The sequence below is a fragment of the Lipotes vexillifer genome, unplaced genomic scaffold (genome assembly GCF_000442215.2).
Source record: "Lipotes vexillifer unplaced genomic scaffold, Lipotes_vexillifer_v1.1 scaffold193, whole genome shotgun sequence".
NCBI lineage: Eukaryota > Metazoa > Chordata > Mammalia > Artiodactyla > Lipotidae > Lipotes > Lipotes vexillifer.
In genome coordinates this window covers 565514-584106 of record NW_006769306.1, presented here as the reverse complement: position 1 = coordinate 584106, position 18593 = coordinate 565514, and the positions used below count along the sequence as shown (strand labels likewise).

The 18593-nt window shown below is 35.8% G+C and overlaps 1 protein-coding gene across 1 annotated transcript in view; it reads left to right on the top strand.

The window, feature by feature from the left end:
* Positions 1 to 12854, top strand: part of MMADHC (metabolism of cobalamin associated D) — a 20884-nt gene extending 8030 nt beyond the window's left edge. The window contains exons 3-7 of the mRNA XM_007445563.1: positions 1043 to 1260; positions 4054 to 4159; positions 4762 to 4892; positions 11038 to 11124; positions 12328 to 12854. Of these exons, the coding sequence (XP_007445625.1) occupies positions 1043 to 1260; positions 4054 to 4159; positions 4762 to 4892; positions 11038 to 11124; positions 12328 to 12522 (737 nt within the window). The 3' untranslated portion in view covers positions 12523 to 12854. The remainder of the gene's footprint in view (positions 1 to 1042; positions 1261 to 4053; positions 4160 to 4761; positions 4893 to 11037; positions 11125 to 12327) is intronic.
* Positions 12855 to 18593: the final 5739 nt, after the last annotated feature.

Here is an 18593-nt window from a genome sequence, read left to right as displayed (position 1 = left end):
CAGCAGGGAAAAGTTCTGTGATTGATGGGTGATGTCTGTCATAGGTATGGAAGAGAGATATGGTGTCACATGGGGGCAGCCATATTGGCATGGCCGTTTTTAGTCATGGCCGTTTTTAGTTTAGGCAGAGTATTTATAAATATTTTTATTGCCAGCTAAAGTCTGCAGCAGTTGTCCCCTCCTTTCTCTAAACAAAATTCCTACTCTGAGTATTTCTTCATTTGATTTTCTAATTTATTCTTTTCTGGATCTTTTTGAATTTTTCACATGTTAGGATTTTTTTAAATTTTACAGGAATAAAGTAATATGGTCTGTTCTTCTGTAAGTTAATCCATATTAACTCATGTAGCTGGTAAACAGGGCATTATGTCACATTGGTTCTTACAAGATTTTTTTCCAGTCCATTAATGTTTTGTGCCACCAGGTAACAGCAGTTGAATGCCCCTCCCCAAGGGTAGCCACCATTAAGTCTGATGTCTTTCCTTACAGATGTTTTTTTTACTGTATTTAAAAACACAAATATAAGGATGAAAAATAAATGTCGTATATGCTGTTCTTTGACTTAGCTTTTTCTTTTAATGTAATATGTCCTGGACTTCGTTCACTATCAGTAAAGATTTACCATATTCTTTTTAATGACTGTCAAGAATTACATAGTATGGGAGTTCCCTGGTTGCCTAGTGGTTAGGATTCCGGGCTTTCACTGCCACGGCCCGGGTTCAGTCCCTTGTCAGAGAACTGAGATCCCACAAGCCGCACAGCATGGCCAAAAAAAAAAAAAGAATTACATAGTATGGATTACAGTACTTTATTGAATTCTTTCCCTATTAATGGAATTACCTATGAGCTGACAACTGGTTGCTTTGATTAGTCTTTTGGAATAACATGAAACAAACTAATTTATATTTACACAGGAAAGCAAACTTCAAAGAACTATTGGTTAGCTAAAAAAAATACCTAATTGGAAGAAGAACATTCTTTCAGTCTACCAATGTACTTAACTAGTAAGGAGAAAATGATTCATTTTGTCGTTCCTCTTTAGGCTCTCGAACAGTCTGGCCTGATGAAACTATGGGACCATTTGGACCTCAGGATCAGAGATTCCAGCTTCCTGGGAACATAGGTTTTGATTGTCACCTCAATGGGACCACATCACAGAAGAAAAGCCAGGTTCATAAAACTTTACCTGATGTTCTAGCAGAACCTTTATCGAGTGAAAGACATGAGTTTGTTATGGCACAATATGTGAATGAATTTCAGGTAAGTTGTTAAGGTCATTCTGTTTTTCTAATTATTAATGCTATATTAATTTCTGATAACTGAACATATTACTTTCATTGAAAAAGTAAAACAAAAAAAAATCTATTTAAGTCCAGTATAAACAGAAACAACATATATAGCTTTTAAAAGCTTGGCATTGTCCTATACATAGCGTTTGCTATATAATTTTTTTCAATTAACTACATTGCAGTCTCTTTTAAGTAATTAAATAATTCTTCAAAAATATCTTTTTTTAATAAATGTTTATTTCAAATATAAATAACTTAATTCTATAACTGGAAATTTATATTCCCTGTTTTTCACTTTTATTAATGGTAATTGTAATTTATATATGGACCAAATTCCGACTAGTTTTATATTCCTCTAGCCATTTAAAAAGAACATTTTGAGGTCTCTGAAACTCTGGATACAGTAGACTGAAGAGGAGGATTTTTAAATCGTTTTTGTAAAAACAATTCCTGAGGGGTTTTTTTAATGAGTTTTTTAAACTGGTATTGCATATGAATTTTTTAAATGCATTTTAAAACTAGTATTGCATCATTGCTCACTCAAATGGAAAGTTACATGCATTTCAGCGTTTCTTTCAAACCCCGATCCTTATCATTTTTCATATTTCTATATAGCTTCAGGTTGAGATTTTGATCAAAGCTATATTATTAAAAGCAGCAACCCCTCAAATTACAGGTGATATCAGATAACCTAACACTGGGACACAGTTGACCTCACCTGACTTTTTATCTCAGATATTCCTTCTCAGTCTTTTTGGCTCCTCCTCTATCAGTTACATGATATTTCCCAAATGTATCTGATCTTCATTTTCTCATTTGACTTGCTCCCTGGTCACTTAAGTCCTCGGCTTTCTCCACAGGCTGTGTTTTCATATTTCCTAGCTTCTTATTTCTGTTTCTGATATTTCTGGCTCCATAACTATCTGCCTGCCAGACATCTTTATCTGGATGTCTCAGAAGTCCCAAGATTTTACACGTCTAGTACTGAATTAGTCATTTTTCTCTCAAAACTTGTCCTTATTCCCATGTTGTCAGTAGTATAAGTGACTTACTCATCCTCCCACTGTCCCAAAAATAAAAATTATAGTGCCAACCCTGACTCCTCTTTTCATCATACCCCTGTAAATAGTGACAGAATTACATTGCTTCTATATCTGAAAGTAGCTCTTAAATTATTTGTGTACCTTCAATTCTCACTAATACTGCCAAAGTTCAGCGCCTCCTTATCTTACCTCAATTTTTATAGGCATTATAGTGTGATGGACTGTGGAGATAGGATAAATCTGTATTCAGAGATTAACTCAGCCATTTACTTAATTTTGTGACCTTGAGAAAGTTACTTCACCTTTCTGAGCCTCTGTTTCTTTATATGTAAAAAGAGGATAATAATAATCCCTGGCCTACAAAGTTGCTATGAGGCTAAACGTGAAAATGTATGTAAAATACTTATTACACTAAGTGATCAGTAATTGTTGGCTGTTACTGGTCTGTCACTTGCTCTTCCTCATTACCATACATCCTCTACAGTAATACTGTCATTAGCTTTTTATATTGCATGTTGATATTCCACATTGCTTTTTCAAAATTTCGTAATGTGACATAAATGGCTTTCCACAATTTTGATCCCTTATCTTTCTCACCTTACTTCCCACTACTTCCTACTCCTTCTGTTCTCCAATCACAGCATATTTTCTTTTTTTTTTAATTATACCATTCTCTTTGACCATTGCATGCCTTTGCACTGTTTTTGTTTTTGTTTTTGTTTTTTTGCGGTACGCGGGCCTCTCACTGTTGTGGCCTCTCCCATTGCGGAACACAGGCTCCGGACACTCAGGTTCAGCGGCCATGGCTCACGGGCCCAGCCGCTCCGCGGCATGTGGGATCTTCCCGGACCGGGGCACGAACTCCGTGTCCCCTGCGTCGGCAGGCGGACTCTCAACCACTGCGCCAGCAGGGAAGCTCTGCATTGTTATTGTCTCTTGCTGGACTGTTTTTTTCCTCCTGAATTCTTAACCTATAGTCTGTCTATTCTTTATCTGTCAGACACACATGTTAATTAATATGTAACTCAAACGTGATTGCAACCTTTTCCTGATTTCTGCCAAGCAAAGCAAGTTTCTTCCCCATCTATACCTCCAGAAGACTTCCGTTATGACTCTATAGCACTTCTGATGTGGATTGCATTTATTTGTTCATGCATTTTTCTTCTACCAACTCTTATATACCTAAGAGTGAAGACTGGATTTTTTACCATTGTAGTGCCTGTTCCTGTTTATAATGTCTAGTGTATAACAGGCACCCAGTAAATTTCTGTTGAATAAAAGCCTCTAAGCGCTTCCTGTTGGAGAAGCTGTATATTTAATCATGTTGCTTTGTAAGTTAGTGTTCTTATCCCCATTTTACAGATTTTAGAACAAATGTAAGGATAAATAGATATAACAGAATATCAGAAGAGGTAACGTTGTAAGACACAATCATGGCGCATTTTAGTTAGTTTTTTAGCCAACTTCTATTCATATTAAGTCTTAGAATATCAGGGTATTTATATGTTCCTTTTTTTAATTCAACATTTTTTTTTAATTTTCAAATATTACATTCATCATAGAGAAAAGTTTGAGTATGTAAGAAAACACTGACTATTACCCCATCACCAGCTAGGTTAGGATTACTGAAAAAACTTTATAGGGAAAACAGGTTTATAGCAGGCAAGATATTTTATTTGAACTCCAGATTTTGTTTACTTATATTTCTTATTCCGCCTTAGGGTAATGATGTACCTGTTGAGCAAGAAATTAACAGTGCGGAAACTTACTTTGAAAGTGCTAAAGTAGAGTGTGCAATCCAAACGTGTCCGGAATTGCTGCGAAGAGGTATGTTGTGCTTTATTCATTTTTACACTAGTGTGTGTTAGATAATGTCACTAATTTTTTAATGTGTTGAATAATGTACTCCATAGGAATCGTAATGCTTTATAACTTAGTATTTTAATATGTCTAGATGGAAATGATGATTGCCTGGCCAAGATAAGGCTTTCAAGTGTCCCCTGACATCTGACCTCATGCTGCCATTAGATAGGAATAGTAGAATTTTTAATAACTTTTTTCCTAAATCTTTCCCAAAAGTCATCCCCCCCCTGGGTGATTATTCCAGCCATAATTTCCTGAGCTAATACATTAGTACTACTGAGAAAAATCTTAATAATAAACTTTTTTTTTAATTACAAGACCAAGAACATGTAACCCAACTTACTCTTCAGACTTGTTGGCAATATATTTTCATTCATCCAAAAAGGGCAGAAGTAAACCAAAACTAAATTCATTTCATCCTTTTCAAAACTAATATGCATTTATAAACCTAACTTGGTACCATAATAATTTAACTTAATCATCATTTTTCTAAAGTATTTTATGAACTGTTTCTTTTTTAAAAAATTTTATTTTTTTCTGGAGTTTTATTCTTATTTCACTTACAGATTTTGAATCACTGTTTCCAGAAGTAGCCACGAACAAACTAATGATTCTGACTGTAACACAGAAAACTAAGAATGATATGACTGTTTGGAGTGAGGAGGTAGAAAATGAAAGAGAAATGCTCTTAGAAAAGGTAATTCTTTCAGCTGCTGACAATTTAATTTTATGATCTTATTTAAATACCAATTAACCAGTGTTTTAAAATGATGGCTATCTTTTCTAGCCTTTACTAATTCTCTGCTAATGTATTCCAGTACTAAAAAACTTACATGTTTTCTGAGAATAAAAATACCACAATTTTTCTTTTTTAGTGTCTTTGAAAAACTTAGATTCCGTCCAGTACTTCCTCAGTTTTTTTTAAATTTATGTCTGTTTTAGGAAATTTGGGAATATAGTAAACAACAAAAATGTAAAATTAACTCTTCATACCCATCTCTCTCTCCTTCTCTCTGATCCTCTCTCCCCCTCCATGTCTCTTTCTCTCTCTCTCTCTCTCAAGCATGTCAAGTAAAAAGTGAAAATACCTCAGCCTTCTTAAAAGAGTAAACAATAACAGTGTACAGTACAATAATAATATAATAATGGTATATACCCACATTTTTTTCCCATCCTTTGCTTTTAACTTAGAAGATATGTTTTGACACATTTCCATAACATTACGCATAGATTTTATTTCATTCTTGTAAAAATCTGTGTAATATTACATTGCATAGGCAAACCATAAATTTTTTAAATTATTTTTAAAAATGTTTAGTCATTTATAAGTTGAAAATCAAACTTTTGCTATTACAGGCAGTGAATATATTTGTACATATATTTTTTGCACACACTTATATATTCCTAAATAGGGAATTGCTGAATCAGAGGGTATATTCATTTTAAGTTTTGAAAGATAATGCCAATTTGCCCACCAAAAAGACTGTCCTAGTATATATGCTCTCACCTTTACCCTGGATATTAGCATTACTTTTCATTTTTACCAACCTGAGAAATGATAAGTAGTAAAGTCTTTTTTTTTTTTTAACATCTTTATTGAAGTATAATTGCTTTACAATGGTGTGTTAGTTTCTGCTTTACAACAAAATGAATCAGTTATATATATACATATGTTCCCATGTCTCTTCCCTCTTGCGTCTCCCTCCCTCCCACCCTCCCTATTCCACCCCTCCAGGCAGTCACAAAGCACCGAGCTGATCTCCCTGTGCTATGCGGCTGCTTCCCACTAGCTATCTACCTTACGTTTGGTAGTGTATATATGTCCATGCCTCTCTCTCGCTTTGTCACAGCTTACCCTTCCCCCTCCCCATATCCTCAAGTCCATTCTCTAGTAGGTCTGGGTCTTTATTCCTGTCTTACCCCTAGGCTCTTCATGACTTGTTTTTTTCTTAAATTCCATATATATGTGTTAGCATACGGCATTTGTCTCTCTCTTTCTGACTTACTTCACTCTGTATGACAGACTCTAGGTCTATCCACCTCATTACAAATAGTTCAGTTTCGTTTCTTTTTATGGCTGAGTAATATTCCATTGTATATATGTGCCACATCTTTATCCATTCATCCGATGATGGACACTTAGGTTGTTTCCATCTCCAGGCTATTGTAAATAGAGCTGCAATGAACATTTTGGTACATGACTCTTTTTCTTTTTTTTTTGTGGTACGCGGGCCTCTCACTGCCATGGCCTCTCCCGTTGCGGAGCACGCGCAGGCTCAGCGGCCATGGCTCACGGGCCCAGCCGCTCCGCGGCACATGGTATCTTCCTGGACCGGGGCACGAACCCGTGTCCCCTGCATCGGCAGGCGGTCTCTCAACCACTGCACCACCAGGGAAGCCCCATGACTCTTTTTGAATTATGGTTTTCTCAGGGTATATGCCCAGTAGTGGGATTGCTGGGTCATATGGTAGTTCTATTTGTAGTTTTTTAAGGAACCTCCATACTGTTCTCCACAGTGGCTGTATCAATTTACATTCCCACGAACAGTGCAAGAGGGTTCCCTTTTCTCCACACCCTCTCCAGCATTTATTGTTTCTAGATTTTTGGATGATGGCCATTCTGACTGGTGTGAGATGATATCTCATTGTATTTTTGATTTGCATTTCTCTAATGATTAGTGATGTTGAGCATCCTTTCATGTGTTTGTTGGCAGTCTGTATATCTTCTTTAGAGAAATGTCTGTTTAGGTCTTCTGCCCATTTTTGGACTGGGTTGTTTTTTTTGTTATTAAGCTGCATGAGCTGCTTATAAATTTTGGATGTTAATCGTTTGTCAGTTGCTTCATTTGCAAATATTTTCTCCCATTCTGAGGGTTGTCCTTTGGTCTTGTTTATTGTTTCCTTTGCTGTGCAAAAGCTTTGAAATTTCATAAAGTCTTATATTTAAAAATTATATAATTATTTATCTAAGAGTTTGATGTTCAGTTATATCAATTTCTTTCTCTACAAGATAGAAAGGAATATTCCTTTGCCTGTATGACATGTTGGGATTAGCTCACTTGGACACCTTAGCTAACTATAGTTGAAAAAATTCTCTTTATTAATTTATATACAGGATAATATTTGGAATTATTTTATATTTTCTTTATGGTTGGATTATGGTTCTCTTCATTTATAAAAATATTATTTACATACTCAATAGAGTATTTTATGGTAATGACTTCATACTTAAATGTCCCACATATAGCTTCACTAATAAATTCCATGTAGTAATTAATAATCATGAGCAAGTTATATATGCCAGCTAACAAAGAAGTTACAGAGAGGCATAAGACATTCTCTCTGATCTTTAAAAGATCTGAATTTGGAGAAGTGAAATTTAAATACATAATAACTCAATAAACATTTCCTATTTCTATATTAAGGCAATGATTAGTAAATGTATACTACCATTTAGACACTAGAGAGTTTGCTCTGACATGTGCATTGCATTCATAAGTCCTACTTTTTGAACCATTCAAGATTCTGAGCCTCATTTGATACTGACCCCAGTATAGATGTAAGTCAGCAACAAAGACCCAATGCAGCCAAAAAATAAAATAAATTTTAAAAAATTTCCAGCTTTTGAAATGGCAACACACTTTATCATGTGCATTTTAAACTTTATAATGACTAAAGCTATTTTATTTTTTTATGAAAAAAACTTTTTATTTTAGACATGTTAGTGGTTATTTTAGAACCACACATAGCTTACTGTCCAAGTAGATATTGTATGTTTTATGATTTACTTAACTCTATTTTGATTTTTTCCAGCAGATGTCAGTGTTTGCTATTGATGAGCAGAAATCTTTTTTTTTTTTAATTAATTTATTTATTTTTGGCTGCGTTAGGTCTTCGTTGCTGCACACGGGCTTTCCCTAGTTGTGGCGAGCGGGGGCTACTCTTTGTTGCGGTGCGCAGGCTTCTCATTGCAGTGGCTTCTCGTTGCGGAGCACGAGCTCTAGGTGTGCTGGCTTCAGTAGTTGTGGCTCGCGGGCTCCCAGTGCAGGCTCAGTAGCTGTGACACACAGGCTTAGTTGGTCCACAGCATGTGGGATCTTCCCAGACCAGGGATTGAACCCATGTTCCCTGTATTAGCAGACAGATTCTTAACCACTGCGCCACCAGGCAAGTCCCAAGCAGAAATCTTTTTTTTTTTTTTTTTTTTTTTTTTTTTTTTTTGCGGTACGCGGGCCTCTCTCTGTTGTGGCCTCTCCCATTTCGGAGCACAGGTTCCGGACGCGCAGACTCAGCTGCCATGGCTCACGGGCCCAGCTGCTCCGCGGCATGTGGGATCCTCCCAGACCGGGGCACGAACCCGTGTCCCCTGCATCGGCAGGCAGACTCCCAACCACTGTGCCACCAGGGAAGCCCCCAAGCAGAAATCTTTAAGAAAAATACTTAAACTGGTTCTTTTTGTGATCATTTGGGATTCTTTTAATTAACCTTTGCAAACATTTAAATGCATCGTTTTGTTCACCTTGTAGTTTTTGTGTATGGTACATCTTTTATTAAATTGATACATAATTCTAATGACTTTCCTAAACCATACTCAGTTTTCCTATTTTTAAGAATTTTGAGGATTAATGAAATACAGCAGTAAGTGTAAATATTAAGTATGAAAATAACCTATAGAGTACAGTATTATCTAAATGGTTTTCATTAGTTTACAAGAAAGTACAGGCATACCTTGGAAGTATTGCAGGTTAGGTTCCAGACCACCATAATAAAGCAAATATCGCAATAAAGTGAGTCACACAGATTTTTGGGTTTCCCAGTGCATATAAAAGTTATGTTTATACTGTACTGTAGTCTAAGTGTGCAATAGCATTATGTCTTAAAAAAAATGTACATACCGTAATTTAAAAATACTTTATTGCTAAAAAATGCTAACCGTCATCTGAACCTTCAGTGAGTCATAGTAGTAAAACATCAATAAAGATCACAGACTACAGATCATCATAACAAATATAATAATAGATGAAAATGTTCGAAACATTGAGAGAATTACCGAAATGCCACACAGACACATGACGTGAGCAAATGCTTTTGGAAAAATGTTGCCAATAGGCTTTCTGGACACAGGGTTGCCACAAACCTTCAATTTGTAAAAAACCTTATCTGCGAAGTGCAATAAAGTGAAGCCCAAAAAAATGAGATGCGCCTGTATTTGGAGAAAATAGGTTAAAGTTGTATATCTCTACAGCAGAGATCAGCAAACTTTTTCTGTAAAGAGCCAGATGGTAAATTTTTAGGTTTTGTAGGTGATAGGTTCTCAACTACTCAATTCTACCATGTATTGTTAAAGCAACTACAGACCATATATAAATGAACAGGCATGGCTACATTCCAGCAAAACTGTATTTACACAAACAGGCGGGCAGCCAGCCAGGTTTGGCCCTCGGGCTATCACTTGCCAACCCCTTGTTTAGGATGTGGCCCATATGCCTAAGGCTTGGACTTCTGAGCATCTCAGGTGAGTGCCAGAGATGCTCAGTGAGGTCTCATCACGCTAGGTGGGCCAGAAATTCACGTTACCCTGTAGTGATATCACCATTCAGCTCTCAGCCTCGCAGCTGGCACTCTCTGCTAAATCTTGAGGAATCTCACCTTGTATCTGCACAGCTCAACCCTTGGCTACTGAACCAGGGTAAATTGCTCTGCGGACCACATGGGAACCCCATTTGTGCATCTCCCTCTGCTCCATTACCCTACGCCAGAAATTCCAGATGCTTCAACAGTTCAGAACTCTTGCTTTCTACCCCCTCAGCTCAGTGACATTATCACTTTGCTTGGGCTCCACTTCTTTGCCCTGCAACAAGAGTGTGTCCCCAGACAGAAGCCTGGAGCATATATGGGGATCACCTTATTTGTTTCCCTTCTCCGCTGCAGTTTTGTCTGCCTATTGTTCAGTGTCTAAAAACAGTTGCCTCATATATTTTGGTCAGTTTTATATTTTTCAGCAAGTGGCAAGTTTGATAACTTACTTTGTTATGGCTGTGAGTGGAACTGTGCCCTTGTCTTAAACACTTATGGTCTGTCTTTTTTTTTTTTTTTTTAACATTCTAACCTGATTCTAATATTTTCTTCTAGTCTTTTTCACTGCTTAGAATTCTGATAAAGCTAATAAAGAGACTGTAGGAATTAGGATGGTAAGACCAGGATTTTAATACATGCACGTGGTCTGTAATGTTTATACACAATACAAAAGATAGGTGTATAGTGAAAAGGAAATATGCAGTCCAGCCCTGTAGCCAATCTATCCATTTATCTTATTATTTTTATGTGCCTTTTCAGAAATATTTCATGACTATGTGAGTGGATAGATGTGTTTTTGAAGGACACACAAACAAGTACATGTTTTTAACCAACTTTCATTCAAATTAATGAATGGTCCATATCTTTTCATTATGAATATTTTGTTTTCCCTTTCTTACCTTATTTCTAATACCTCTGTAATGATACAAAATAGCAACTGTAGGTTATAATCCATGACAAATTTGGGAGTTAATAGCACAGAAGTGATTAGAAATCGTTCCTAAAATAGGAAATAATTTAGAAGAAAAAAATATACAATTTAGACTTTTTAAAAGAAATGAAAATGTTATATGAACCATTAATCTTTTGGACTGGTAAAAATAATCTTAGGACTTTACAGTCTTAATTTATCATTAGTTTTAATTGTTTATTAATCTTATTGTGTTCTCTATCTGAAGCAAAAAATATTTATCTTAAAAATTTATTGAGAAATAAAACACTGTGCTGCTGCCTTGAGCATATTATTTGTTCCTTTTTCTATGCAGTTCATCAGTGGTGCTAAAGAAATTTGCTACGCCCTTCGAGCTGAAGGCTATTGGGCTGACTTTATTGACCCATCATCTGGTTTGGCAGTGAGTAATTAAATACATTTTGAAAGCCAAATTATATAATTTGAAGTAGGAATTATTTTTATTATAAAATTGTTTATAATTACAACCTTGGTAAAAGTAGACCATTTAAGACTTTGAAAACCTCACAGTTTTATGCAAAGAGGTATAAAAATAGGTACCAAGAGTCTGTTGAATTCACAATAGGTGAATTGTTGAATTCACAGTAGGTACCAAGAGTCTGTTGAATTCACAACTTTGAGGGACCTCTGGCACTCATAGTTAAGCTTCTCCATCACTTTGAATTTTTTTCATTAAAAATAATTTTAAAATTTATTTTCCATCCTCATTAATAGATATTACTTGAATTACATTGAATTAGTGTGTTTACTGTTCATTAGTTAAAACTTAGTATCCAGGGGCTTCCCTGGTGGTGCAGTGGCTGAGAGTCCGCCTGCCGATGCAGGGGACACGGGTTCGTGTCCCGGTCCGGGAAGATCCCACATGCCGCGGAGCAGCTGGGCCCGTGAGCCATGGCCGCTGAGCCTGCGCGTCCGGAGCCTGTGCTCCGCAATGGGAGAGGCCACAACAGCAAGAGGCCCGCGTACCGAAAAAAAAACAACAACAACAACTTAGTATCCAATAGTTTCATTAAGGCAGAAACACTTATTTTTAGAATTAAGAATATGGATGGTAAAGAAATATTTAGAAAAGTAACTTTTTGGAAATTAACATTTGTAAAGCTATACTTTAAGGAAAATAACTGAACCACTATTGTGGTCATATTTTAAATTCTGTGTATATCTTTCAGCTACAAATAGTAATTTTTTCAATCTTACAATAGGAATATATACTGTTTCTTTTCAAAGTCAAGATTTAGTGAGTACTAGAAATGAAAAACTTACTCTGATAGTTTTCTTATCTTAAAAATTACAAAGGTGAACCATAGATGATTGCCTAAGGCTTATATCATCTCTAAAGGTCATATAATATTATGCATTTGGTTCTAGGTAACATGCAGTCTGCTAGATCATCATTTCCAGAATGCACAGGTATTGAGGGGAGAGGAGGTATTAGGACAGTTAGGTGTTCCATGTGACCTTTATTTCTTATTTGATTTTTTAAATATTCAGAGTATTTATATAGATCTGTGTTCGATTTGCATAAAAATTATTACTTCATTATCCTTCTAGCTAATGAAAATATGACTTTTTTTATTTCCTCCAGTTTTTTGGACCATATACAAACAACACTCTTTTTGAGACAGATGAACGCTATCGACATTTAGGATTCTCTGTTGATGATCTTGGTTGCTGTAAAGTGATTCGTCACAGTCTCTGGGGTACCCATGTGGTTGTAGGAAGTATCTTCACTAATGCAACACCAGAGAGCCATATTATGAAGAAATTAAGTGGAAACTAGCAGTAATGTCAACTTATTTGCTCTGCTATTTGTAACATCTGGGATGATCTATACACTGTCAAAGGCTTCAGTTTTCAAAATTTAATTCCTTGTAGGTATTTATTTCAACATTTATGAATTTACAATATTGGCAAGTGGTTTGTGATTTTTAAATTTCAAATGTTCGTTTATAATATCATTAAATACATCTTGAGCACATCCACATTGTATAGAATGTGATAACTAACATGTAACCAGGGTATGATCTCATATTGTTATTTCTCTCCTTAATTGGAAAAACCTCAGTTTTAATTATTTTTCTCCAAAAATAAATCATACATTTGGTTATGATATGTGTTTTTTCATTGCAGTATTTTTAAAATATATTTCTTAAAGATTCCTAAGAAACTACAATATTAATCTTCTTAAAGTTTGTCTTTTGTTTTTTGGGGGTTTTTTTTAATAAATGCAGTTGAGAAATCTGGATTCAGTGTAGACTTAACTTTTCTTTAATTTTCTTTTTACTATATTACTTGTTAGATGTCCTGGTACCATCTGAGTATTACTTTGAAATAATGTATGTACAGGAAAAGAAGAATAAGGATAATACTAAAACTTTACATATAAAAGAATATGAATCTCATCTTTATACATAGTGAAAAATAATTCTTAACTCCTGGGTTGAGACAGATAAATGTAGTTTATTCTCAGACAAAACTATGCCTCAGCTGCTAAGTCATATTTCTCCAAATTTAGCAATAGATGGAAACTGCAGTAGTTTACAGAAATGTCTCATGTGGGACAGAGTTGTTTTTACAGCATTTTAAACTTAGACTCATCTTTGATTTGTCTTTTGTCATTAGGAATATAGATAAATCTCAGGAGAACAAGTAACTTATACCAAATTAATTAATTGAAATGGATTTTTCTGTATTTTTTAAATTAACTGCCTGTTTTTTAAATGATCACATGGAGATGACCAGCTTTTTAATTTAGTTTACAACTTCATTTACTACTGTTTGTTTAACTGTATCGATAGTTTGATAATGAGTGTTGCTTATGATTCAAAGAATAAGAGCTACAGTGTTTTCATTCATTATGAAAAAGATGAAGTCTTGACTTCCAAAACATTTTGAAAAAAAATTTTTGAAGTATACGTGCTCAATAAATTTTCATCTATGTAAGGAGCACCCAGATCAAGACAGAACATTACTGGTACCTCAGAGGCTCATCCGACTCCCTTTCAGGCACTTCCTCCCCTTACTTGCCCCTCCCACAAGCAACCACCATCCTGAATTCCTACAGTATAAGTTGGTTTTATGTGTTTTGATGCTTTACATATATGAAATCATATATACTAGGTTCACTCTGGCTTCTTTCACTCAGCAATGTGAGACTCACCCTTACTGTGCATAATTATAGATCGCCTGTTTACATAGCATTTGCCTTCTCAGTGAATTGGGACAGTTTTGCCCCTCAGAGGAAATGTGGCAATGTGGAGATATTTTTTGATTGTTAACAACTTGGGGTGGGAGAGTGCTATAGGCATCTAGTAGTTACAGGCCAGAGATGCTACTAAACATCCTAAAATGCAAAGGACAGTTCCCGCAAAAAAAGAATTAATGTGGTCCACTCATTTCTTGTATGCGTATTGCTTATTCAGGCCTTTCCTACTTTGCACCATTCTTTGAGCCACGTTCCTTGAAATTTCACCATTTGCTTTAACAATTCTGAAGTGCCACCTACTGGTTGAAAAGGATACTTCCTCCATACAGGTGGCTATGGTTACATATTCTATTATGTGAGGGGTAGGATACACAATGTTGGGACTCCTTTTATCATCTCACTTTCTAACAGGATTTGCAGAAACAAAAAGTATGAGAAGCAGTAACTGCCAGTTAAATTTTTTTTTCCTTGAAAAGTAGGAATGGCCAGATTTAGGTTTGGGATATATAATCCAAGGGATTCTTACTAATAGTAGTAGAAAATAGTTAACTATTATGTACTGCAGTAAGAAAACATTGCAGTTATCAGTTTCATCATATTCATTTGATTAGGATCCCATTAAGAAAGAATTGGTAAAATTATTGTCTTAAACATAAATTTGCTACCTTTTAAAGTAAGCCTGAGCCATTGAAATTAATTTTAGACCTATCACTGAAAAACACCTTTTTGTTGTAAAATTGGTATTTTGACAAGAACTTAGGAATTATTGTATAGAAGATAAATGCTAGAAGGGGTCCTTCTGATCATCTGACCCACCTCTTTTTACAATAGACAAAATGGTAAACAAGAACATGCATCAGGTCACACAACTGGTGTTAAGACCCAGTGCATAGTCATTATCAACAAGTTTATAAAGGGATTAAAAATATCCAAGAGTTGCAGAATTTAAGTTTCAGATTAATAGTGCTGCCACATTTCATAAATAAACTTGAGTTCATTCCATTGAACTCTACATGCTCTGAATTTCTTTGAAATTTTACTGAAACGTATCTAAAAATTCAGTTATAGATCCTACACTTCACACAGTAATTCTCTGACTTCAAGATTAAAACTAATTTCTTCGACTTCTTGGTGGCGCAGTGGTTAAGAATTTGCCTGCCAACGCAGGGGACACGGGTTCAATCCCTGGTCCGGGAAGGTCCCACATGCCGTGGATCAACTAAGCCTGTGCGCCACAGCTACTGAGCCTGTGCACCGCAACTGCTGAGCCCACGCACCGCAACTACTAAAGCCGCGCGCCTAGAGCCCCTGCTGCACAACAAGAAGCCACCGCAGTGAGAAGCCTGTGCACCATGATGAAGAGTAGCCCCCGCTCACTGAAACTAGAGAAAGCCCATGCACAGCAACGAAGACCCAACACAGCCATAAAGAAGGAAAGAAAGGAAGGAAGGAAGAAAGGAAGAAATTGCCCTCATTATAAATAAGTAAATAAAACTCATTTCTTTCTTGGGCTTCTGTCACTCGTAACATCAGTATAATCCTTACATTTGAACAAAATTCTGCTTTTAGTTCCAACTCTATTTCTTCTTCTTATGACTGGTTCTCTTATTGCTTCAAAGCAGAATTTATCTACCTCAGTGCTGTTGACATTTTGAACCAGATAATTCTTTGTTCTGGAGGATGTCATGTACATTATAGGATGTTGAGCAGCATCCTTGGCCTCCATCCTCTAAATGCAGCAACCCCGGTCATAACAAAAAATGTCTCCAAAAATTGCCAAATTTCCCCTGAGAAGCCGAATGTTTATCTGAAGAAATTTAACCAAGTGTCCTGTATGTTATCTGACAGTATCATATCACCAGTTGAAAACCACTGATTGAATGTACCTTCTAACTCAGCAGTCCTCAACTTCAGCTGTACATTTGAATCAAGTGAGGGTGCATTGAAACATTGATAAATTTGGCCTCCACTCTCACAGATTGTTTTATTAGTGTGAAGAGCCTTGGGCATCATTATTTTTTAAAAGTTTCCCAGATGATTCAGATGTACAGTCAGGATTAAAACCATTAGTTGGTTTTGAAAGTCAGAGATTAAAGAGGCATCTAAAGAAACAAGGGGGCTTCCCCGGTGGCGCAGTGGTTGAGAGTCCGCCTGCTGATGCAGGGGACACGGGTTCGTGCCCCGGTCTGGGAGGATCCCACATGCCGCGGAGCAGCTGGGCCTGTGAGCCATGGCCGCTGAGCCTGCGCGTCCGGAGCCTGTGCTCCACAACGGGAGAGGCCACAACAGTGAGAGGCCTGCGTACCACAAAAAATAAAAATAAAAAAATAAGGGCAGGATATGATAACTGATTTAATGCACTAAGGAGATACAGGAAACAAAAATGAAATCTCTAATGTTCTGCATTAAGAGTGACCTAATCAGGCTCAAATAAATTCAAGGGTTCTTTCTCTATGAAGCCTTCCTAACTACTCCATCCCTCACTGATCTTTCTTTTCCTTTCATTTGTATAGCACTTGGTTTACACCACACCATTTTGCACTTGCTACTTGTACATAATTCTTTTGTATTTTTTATTTTTTTTCCTCCTGTACCTGGAAAGTAGGCATCCAGTTCCCTAATAAGCATTGCAGTACACCCAATAATAATCTTTATTCTCATCTCTTTACTACCCAGGATGTTTTCAACTGTTTCATAAGTTTTCTTTGCCCTCCCTTCTTTGTGTCAACAGGATATATGTAAGCTATAACTTCATTATCCAGAAAATGCAAATTCAGGCTTTGAGCATTTGCCTTCCAATCATATTATTGGAAGTTATAATCACTTAAAACCATCTTGCTACTATAAAGCTATCGTCATTAAGACAAAGTGATATTGACACAGGGATAGACAAACTGACCAATGAAGAGAAAAAGAAGTCCAAGAAACAGACCTGCACAAGTGGTCACTTGATTTATGACAAATGTAACACTGCAGTACAGTAAGAAAAGTGATCTTTTCAAATAATATTGCTGGGTCAGTTGGATAGTCACATAGGAAAAGAATGTATTTTTGCCTTTACGTTACACCATACACAAAAATTACTTCCAAATGTGTTGCAAATCTGCAAGATTAAATGAAACTTTTAGGGGGGAAAAAAGATCTATGTCACCTTGGAGTAGGCAAAGATTTTTTTTAAAGCAGGGCACAACACTAACCATACAAGGGGAGAAAACTGATTATAGAATATTAGAATTAAGAACTTTTTAATTCATCAAAAGACATTATGAAGGAGAAGGCAACTAATAGAATTGAAGATATATATATATATCCAACAATCCAGATTTACATCCAACAAAGGACTTGTTTCCAAAATATATATAAAGAACTCCTAAAATCAGTCAGCAAAAAACCAACAGAAAAATAAAAGACTTAAACGTTCACAAAAACTATCCAAATGACGAATAAACATGAAAAGGTGCTCTGCTTCATTAATCATCAGAAATGCAAATTAAACCCACAATACCACGCCACTACATGTCCCCAGAATGGCTAAAATGAAAAGGAAGATACCAAGTGGCAGAGATGTAGAGCAACTACAACTATTATTGATGGAAAATGTAATAGTATGAACACTTGAAAAAACTGTTTGGTAGTTCTGAAGCTTAACATACCCTACACCTAGGACCTAGCAATTCCACTCTGAGATATAGATCCAACAGAAATGCACACGTCTGTTCCCCCAAAGTCATGCACTCATTAAAGTCTATACCAGCACTATACATAGGATACTGCTCAAATGCCCAAGAGCACTGGAATGGATATATTAATTGTGGCATATTCACATAGTGAAATGCTATACAATAATGAAAATGAATGTTTTATGACTACTTGCAACAAAGTGATGACACTAATAATGTGTGAAAGAAGCCAGACGCCAAAGAGTATATACTGTATAATCCCACTAATATGAAGTACAAAAGCAAAACTGCTGCTAGAAGTCAGGGTGAGGGGAAGGGTAGTGACAGGAAGGAAGAAACAGGGGACTTCTGTGGGGGTTGGTAATATTCTTTGTGTTTTTAATTTGGGTGCTGACTGCATGGGTAATTTAATTGTACAAACTTGAGTTGTACAGTTACGTGCACTTTTTTGTATGCGTATTATACTTAAATAAAAAGTTTTTAAAAATATAACCAAATCCACTCATAAAGTACTGGTAAAACCTATTCAAAGTGGTACCATAAAAAGACCCTGAAAATTGAATCCACTTTTAAAGAAAGGAATTAAAATTTGTAGTTAACCCTGAGAAATTTTGAAACAAAATTATGGGTTTTCTTTTTAAATATTTAGGTATAATTTCAACTGTACATTAATTTCTAGATTAAACAAAGAATCACATTTTCAACCATTTAACCTTTCTTATACTATTGTATTAGACACTTTATATTTTTATAACATGATCAATTTTGCAAAGAGAGAGTTTTCCAAGAACATCTTAATCCTTGGATAGTTAATCATTCTCTTTTAGGAGTTCCTAGCACTGAGTTATCCTTGTAGATTTTCTCTAATTATTAATTGATCTAACAGTTGTTTCATCATATTTGATTATTTCATGAAATGTTTGATTTCTGTCGTATTTACAATTTTACTATAGTATATTTACATGA